This window comes from Triplophysa dalaica, chromosome 18 (genome assembly GCF_015846415.1).
Source record: "Triplophysa dalaica isolate WHDGS20190420 chromosome 18, ASM1584641v1, whole genome shotgun sequence".
NCBI classification, from domain to species: Eukaryota; Metazoa; Chordata; class Actinopteri; order Cypriniformes; family Nemacheilidae; genus Triplophysa; species Triplophysa dalaica.
In genome coordinates, this window is record NC_079559.1 from 12,363,930 (window position 1) to 12,371,606 (window position 7,677).

Genomic DNA, 7,677 nt, shown 5'->3' on the forward strand with positions numbered 1-7,677 from the left:
TACCAATAAATGCTTTTAGTTTAAAAGTGAATGCTTGTGGGAAAAAAATGGCAATTTTACTAACATCAAAAAACAGTTCCATGATGATATCCACTATAATATGAGTTAAAAGCGGGGTAAACATAAGCTGCAATGCTTAAAATAGCCAGAAGAGGGAGGTCTTCGCCACAACTGCACCCTCTTTTTTTATTTATATAGGATACATTTTGCTTCTCATATGTCCTATATTTAGCCTGCCAGCCATTTCTTGTTTAAATGAGCCAATGAGAAATATCGTATTGCCCAAAGATGAAATGAGTTTAGGTTGGCTTCATTACATGTCAGCAAAAGGGTCTCCTCCTGTGTAAGTCAAAAGGTCTGGCTATGCAGGACTAATAAACAACAAGCAACAATAATATAGAAGAAGAATACCTAGAGATTTCCGTACCCATTTTGTAATGCCAGATCTTTCACATGGCTAATATCTGTGTGATGGGGTTGATAAGGAGGCCATTCCAATCCTGTGGTCCTGTTAAACTGGAAAACAGAAAGAGAAAACAAAATAACAAAGTTATTGTGAGCTTAATAAATGCTTTATGATTCTTTGTGATTGTAGAAGCCATCGGTGGTTAGGAACATAAACATTTATTTCCTTTTGTGCAATCAAGGTTTGTTTCTTAAAGGGTCATATGGCGTGAATACATGTTTTTCTGTGTCATTCGTGTGTTATAAGTTGCCCATGCATGTATGCACGCTTAAAATTGCAAAAATTAAAGTCTTGGAACAAAAGATGCATTCTATATAAGCAAATGCTCACTCAGACCTTCCTGAATGCCTTATGTAACCACACGCCCACAAATCTACATCAGTTCATGGGATTATTTGACTAAGACCGCCCAAATGCATACGCAAGTAAGGTGGGTGTACCTGTCAGTACAATTGCTTTGGATCCTGATGTTCCAAATATGGTGAGAGGCGTCACATTTCCATCACACGCTTGCAGTATTCGACCAATCACTACACACTGGTTAACTGGCCAATCCTAGCACACTTCATTTTTTTTGATACACTTCATCATTTGTGTATACACATTGCATTATATCTAAAACAGACAATAATATATTGTCATATGACCCCATTAAATTTCATGACTTTTTAACAGAACAATTAAAAAAATTAATTTCAATCCTGTACGAGTGTGTTTCATCTGCAGAACACAATGTCGCTAATCATTCACTTCTATTTTATGAACACAAAACCAATGTTAGTCAATGGGTAATTCCATCATCTGGTTACCAACATTGTTCAAAATATCTTCTTTTGTGTTCTGGAGAAGAAAGAATGTCATGCAGGCTTTAAATGACAAGAATTTGAGTAAATAAGGAAAGAATTTTAATTTCTGGGTGAACTATCACTTTAATATACTATTTAAATAAGGTGACATACATTCACCTCCTAAACTGTATTACAGAGTAACCTACCGTGTATGTCTCCTAAGGTTTATGTTAAGACAACAGCAAAGACTTTTTATTTTATATTTAAAGATATTTAAGAAAAAATAGAAGTATCTGTAAAAATATAATATTTATTTACATGCGAATTCTAAAACAAAAGAGCACAAAATATTTAACATATTACACGCAGCCTATATTTTGAGAAGACACTACTGTGTTATGTACACCACCTGTCTCTTCACATCAGCGGTATTAACTTAAGAAAAACTCATGAACACTCACGTTTGTTGACCACAAGCCTGCATTTCTTTATTTGTCTGCATGGCTTCCTAGTGGTCACATTATACTTACACATCATACCAATTGTGTCCAGACTTATTCTTTGTGTGTCCTCTCACTTTCTTAATGCGTAAATGAATGTAAGCGGGAGTTGTAGGTTGCAGTGCATTTCATCATGGCAAACACAGACAAAAGCAGTAACTACAACACATGCAGAGCTGTGAAGCTCACCTTAACTGTGATTGCACATTGTTATCAATAAAACATACACGCAAACCTGCAAATGTTTACATTTTATTGAGAAGAACAACAGGTAGGAAAAAACGTGTTTGTTATTCCTGTATCAAAACAATATTTGACACTCGATAGTCGTGTGTGCATGGTTTCATATTTTTGTGAGGAAATGTTTTGATTTCATTTTACATGCTATAACACCAAAAAAAACAAGAATAAGATGAATGTTTAATGGACTTTTTCATATTTCCTGGTTTCTCAGCTAAACTTTTAAAGCAGTGAATGTTATTTTTTACAAACTATAGTGTTATAAACGTGCAGACATATTTTTAAAATGAAAATGATTTTTACAATGCTGATGACCGTTGAAAGCATCACAGTCTGGTGAAAAAGGTCCATACACTCAGGGAGTAAATGATAGATGTTTACTAGATTATAATTCATAGACTAGTGGGAAGTTTTATTATTTTTGTCTCAGCAACTGTCTCGATTTGACCGAAATGAATGCAAATATTGTATTAACAGTGCGCAGCAGACAACGGGAAAAATATTTTTAAATTACAATAAATATTAATAAAAATTACAATTTTCTCTGTTTTTATGCACATCATCATTCTGCAACGCAGTGAATTTTCACTCACTTCAGACTTTCTCCATCCGCACTATTCATAAAACAGAAAAACATAATTTTATGAAATAAAATGGATTTTGCAAATCACAGAGCAGATAAAGGCAGGCGAGTGCTTCAAGGCACCATGCGGGTTCCAGTAAAGATGGACTATGAGCTATGAGTTGGTCCAAATCTGTCTAAATTTCTTTCTTCTGATGAACACAGAGAAAGATATTTGAAAGAATAATTGTAACCAAAAAGTTCTTGGCCACCCTGCATTGACCACCATAGTAGGAAAATTGATTTATAACTTTTTTGTTCTGTTGAAAACTAAAGAAAACATTTTGAAGAATGTAGGAAAGCAAACAGTTCTTGGGCACTTTTGACCACCATTGTCATTATTCCTACTAGTGGTGGTGGCCAAGAACTTCTTCTTCTTTGCAAATCACAGAGCAGATAAAGGCAGGCGAGTGCTTCAAGGCACCATGCGGGTTCCAGTAAAGATGGACTATGAGCTAGGGGAGCTGACAGAGGAGCGTCTGAGAGAAATGGGTGCCCGCTGTGTCGGAGAAACCTCAAACATAGTGTACTATTACGATACTGAGAGCTTCCAACTGGCTTCTACACAGACCTGGTTAAACCAGCATGAGGGCCAGTGGGGGCTGATCTTGGCACAGAAGCAAAACATTACATCATCTTTATCAGAAGAGACCAAAAAGTCTCAATAGCAAGAAACGCAACATGGCTGACTCATCATCTCAGGAAAGAGAACAACCAGGCAGTCATCCTGAAAAAAGAAATACAGCTGACAGCGAGAATCTCACGTCCAAAAGCGAAGTTCAGAGTACATCCTTAGATGATATATCAGCAGGATCTGCATACACAGAGCTGAATGACCCATGCTCCATTATGATGCACATCACAAAATGTCTACAGCTTCCTCTGACACGCGCTGAAGTACAAGAAATGACTATGAAGATCTTCTTGAGGATGGCCAAAATCCAGATTTATGACAGCTGGATGGGATCCAGGTCAATGAAGTATTCTCTGCCTGGTAGCTTCATGTTGGCTTTGGATAGAAATTACAGAACTCCTACAGTAGCTTCCTCTGTGTTCCTGTCAATGGACACAGATGTGCTCAACATCAGCAGCGAGCTGGAAAGGATGGACAAGCTGCGTAAAGACTTGGGCCTGAAACCAAAAGCAAGCTTATACTCTTAAAAAGGGTGCTTTAAAAGCTTCTTCGAGGCCGTAGAAGAACATTTTGATTCCATAAAGAACCTTTATCATCTAAAGAACCTTTCTGTGTCACAAATGGTTCTTTGTGGCAAAAAGCTTATTCCGATTATTAAAAAAGAGATGGTTCTTTAAAGAACCTTCGACTGAATGGTTCTTTGTGGAACCAAAAATAGTTATTCTATTGCATCACTGTGAAGAACCACTAAGCACCTTTATTTTTAAGACTGTAGAAGATCGCTGGAACCATGGTGTAGCAGTAAACACACATTCTCACATCAATGGTGCTTACAAGGACGTATGAGTTTAATTTAGCCTTGTGCTACTTCCTGCACTTTTTCACTCTTTTCTTATAAAAGTGGGAATAACGGAAATAATGACAATATTTAAAACATAAAATGAAATCAATTGCTTTCTTGTAGTCCAATGGCAGTAATCTGATCGAGTAAAATGCGATTATCGCTGGTTCATGATCTGCAGTCCCTCATAGATCTGGGGATTACCGTAGTTCAGATTGACTAGATTGCATTTGGTTTACAGGATAAACAGATTGTAAAATATTTTGATCACAAACACAAGTATTATTGTCTTTTTAGTGCACATGTACATGAAGATACAGGTTGTAGTGTAAGTGTTAACAGTCATAGAAGTCATGTGCTCTGATCGCCATGTCTCTACAAGAGAAAAATAAAGGCCCAGTTACACAGACAAGGCTCTGCCTTAGTGAAATTAAGATATTTAAGTCGCTTTTATAAAAATGCCTCAGTAAAAAACATTACAGGTGTGCATCTTGAGACAAAGCAATGGCAATAATATATTTTAAGGTGTGTCAGTGCACGTTATTTTCAGTTAGGACAACTCAAACTTTCATTTTGGTCTAGGACTTGTCTTAAGCCTTGTCTGTGAAACCGGGCAAAAGTGTTTGATTTTGTTCCCTATAGACCCACAGGTGTGATTCTACTCCATTTCATTTAAGAGACAGATTCAGTGCAAGCACAGTCTGCGGAGACATCCATAGTTTCTATGGCAACAGAAAGAACTAATGTTTTTATATTTTTCTACATACACAAGTCTTGATGGCCGAGCAATCTGCAAGCAAAAATTGCTGCATTAGAGATTTGACATGTTCAACATTAGAAATTAATATTTTTCTTACTCCTAAGAACCTGAAAAGTATAATATTTTTTCTTACAGTAAAAGTCTGTTTTACAATAACTTACATTACTCATTTAGCACTTTAAGTACCAGACATTTTTTTCAGTATTCATCCCTTCTTGGTATAGCACAGGCATGCTGTACCAGCTAAGCTACAAAAAGCCAGCCAAAAAGTCTTAATATTATAAGCATCATAAAACAATTCGAAAATGAGGGTTCATTCTGGAAAAAAACAGATTTTCACTTTAGATTTTGCACGAGACAACTGATTTCTTGGAGGCGTTACACAAAAATAAACAAGCAGTGTTTTCACAGACTCATGCAACCGCAGATGCAGACATTTTGCCATCAACTCTAAACAATTAATCTGTTTACTTTCATTACTGACACAAAGAAAACATTGCTAATGCTGTTAAACAACACACAGGTTGGTTCAAGTTGTTAAAGGTCGATTCAGGTATCACAAAAAAATAAAGATTCTGACATCTTCTCATCCTCTAGTTGTTCCAACTCTGTAAAAGAAAAATTGTATCATCATTTAGCTCCTTTCGAGTTGGTCCAAATCTGTCTAAATTTCTTTCTTCTGATGAACACAGAGAAAGATATTTGAAAGAATAATTGTAACCAAAAAGTTCTTGGCCACCCTGCATTGACCACCATAGTAGGAAAATTGATTTATAACTTTTTTGTTCTGTTGAAAACTAAAGAAAATATTTTGAAGAATGTAGGAAAGCAAACAGTTCTTGGGCACTTTTGACCACCATTGTCATTATTCCTACTAGTGGTGGTGGCCAAGAACTTCTTCCAAATATCTTTCTCTTTGTTAGTGAGAACAAAGAAATTTAGACAGATTTGGACCAACTCGAAAGTAGGTAAATGATGATACAATTCTTCTTTTGGGGTGAACCGTCCTTTTAATGTCTACTACTGACCAACAAATTCTATATTTACCAATGGCAATGACACACATAATCTCTTAAAACAGATTCGTCTCATAAATGTAGAAGTTACACCCCTTACTCACCCCTGTGTGCACATGCTGTCATTGTGCCGCATAATCACTATGTGAATCTAGCAGATGAGATAAAATAGGATTCTGAAGAATCAACAACACAACCATAAACTAAACAAACACACATTATTTGGGTCAGGGAAGAGTTGCAGGTGTGTAGCTCGAAAGTGAATGTATTCTTTACACGTATGCCTTTATTTTACAAAACATGTTGTACATAGCAAAACAGTCTACTCTTAAAATAGTAAATAGGACTCTCCACAATAGTAAACAATTACTTGATGTGTTAAATTCTTTAAAAAAAATGTGCACTGCCAAACAGTTTATAAAGTTTATGTTTGTTCATAACATACATTAAAATGATAGTTAACCCAAAAAGTGGTGTTCTGTAGAAGTAAGAATGTCATGAATGTTCGAAATGACAAGAGGGTGAGTAAATGATGACAGAATGTTCATTTCCGGGTGAACTATCACTTTAACTAGTGCAAAAGACTTCTCACGGATGAAATATTACTCAGACATACTGATGTGTAACATCATTTATCTCATTAAAGAGTCCTACGTATTTCCATTTTATATGCTAACTTCACAACATGAGGAATAAATATTGAATAACCTTTGAAAATGTCTAAGCAGAGTGCTCCAGTCTGTGTCTCTGAAGCATCAATAATATAGGAGCTCTCTGAATGTGACCAAATCCCAGACACAGCGACTTCACAGCAATGAAGCAAATATAACAAATTTTAAATAACATCCATAATTCCTTTCACTGCAACTTGCAATATCTGTAAAAAACCAACTTTGTTTATAATGTGTGTTTATGATAAATGCACTCAAATGTAAGCAGTTTCATTAAAAAACCACACGCCATAAAAACATTAAAAGCTCATTCTGGCATGCAAGTATAATCTAGATCTATATAATATATAGGGATGGCTCAGGCCATGACAGTGCCGACAAAACAGACATAAGATGTTTCTGAATATTGATGAGAAGAGCCACAGCATCACCACATCATCAACAATGTATCACACATCGAACCTTATAAGAAAATCTGAAGCTTCTTAAACACAGATCTATTTTTTGACAAAATAATATAATTTAAAACACTGCACATGCACGATACAGTATTTTCAAGGCAATGGCGCATGCATCATCCTGACAGTGTGGCAAAACTGCCGGACAGACGCAGACGACCCCCCGTGACGCAACTCCATCTCTGCTGCTGTTTTTGTGGCCATTTGTGGACGTCGTTTTGATGCACTTATGAACGAGCACTGATGTCAACAATAGGTTCAACTCACCTGTGAATGTAAATACAGTTGCGTCCTAGCCCGCTCTGAAGATGCACGCGCAAGTCTATGCCAGTCTTATTTCTCTGAACTGAAGCACGACCCAACGGACAAAATTCCAAATTTCGATGGATACAGACTCATCCGATGACCATCTGAGCCAATTTCAGATTTCATCCGACAGTGCAAACGGTGTGTTTTGAGGAGGCATGATGACGGGCATTGAGCGCAGTCCCGATGCGTAGACACGATGTTACCGGATGGTGGAGACGCGAGTCATTAATGCCAACAGCTGGGAATCAGCATCCGGAAGTGTTGGTGCGCGACACCTTTGATATACAGAAACATTGACCAATTACTTAGCGCAGAGAAAAAATCCAGAGACCGCCATTATCATGACCAACCAATCATTAATTAGCTCAATGC

The 7,677-nt window shown here is 36.7% G+C and overlaps 2 protein-coding genes across 2 annotated transcripts in view; one reads left to right on the forward strand and one right to left on the reverse strand.

The window, feature by feature from the left end:
• The window catches only part of ralgps1 (Ral GEF with PH domain and SH3 binding motif 1), a 97,155-nt gene extending 89,634 nt beyond the window's left edge, over positions 1 to 7,521 (reverse strand). Inside the window, exons 1-2 of the mRNA XM_056772952.1 lie at positions 7,264 to 7,521; positions 428 to 516 (exon numbers count right to left, since the gene is read on the reverse strand). The gene's annotated coding sequence lies outside the window, so the exon portion shown is untranslated. The remainder of the gene's footprint in view (positions 1 to 427; positions 517 to 7,263) is intronic.
• Positions 2,734 to 3,777, forward strand: si:dkey-191c17.2 (uncharacterized protein LOC100005628 homolog). The gene is given in 3 exon segments (XM_056729444.1): positions 2,734 to 2,737; positions 2,968 to 3,292; positions 3,339 to 3,777. Coding segments are annotated over 3 exon segments (768 nt in total).
• Positions 7,522 to 7,677: the final 156 nt, after the last annotated feature.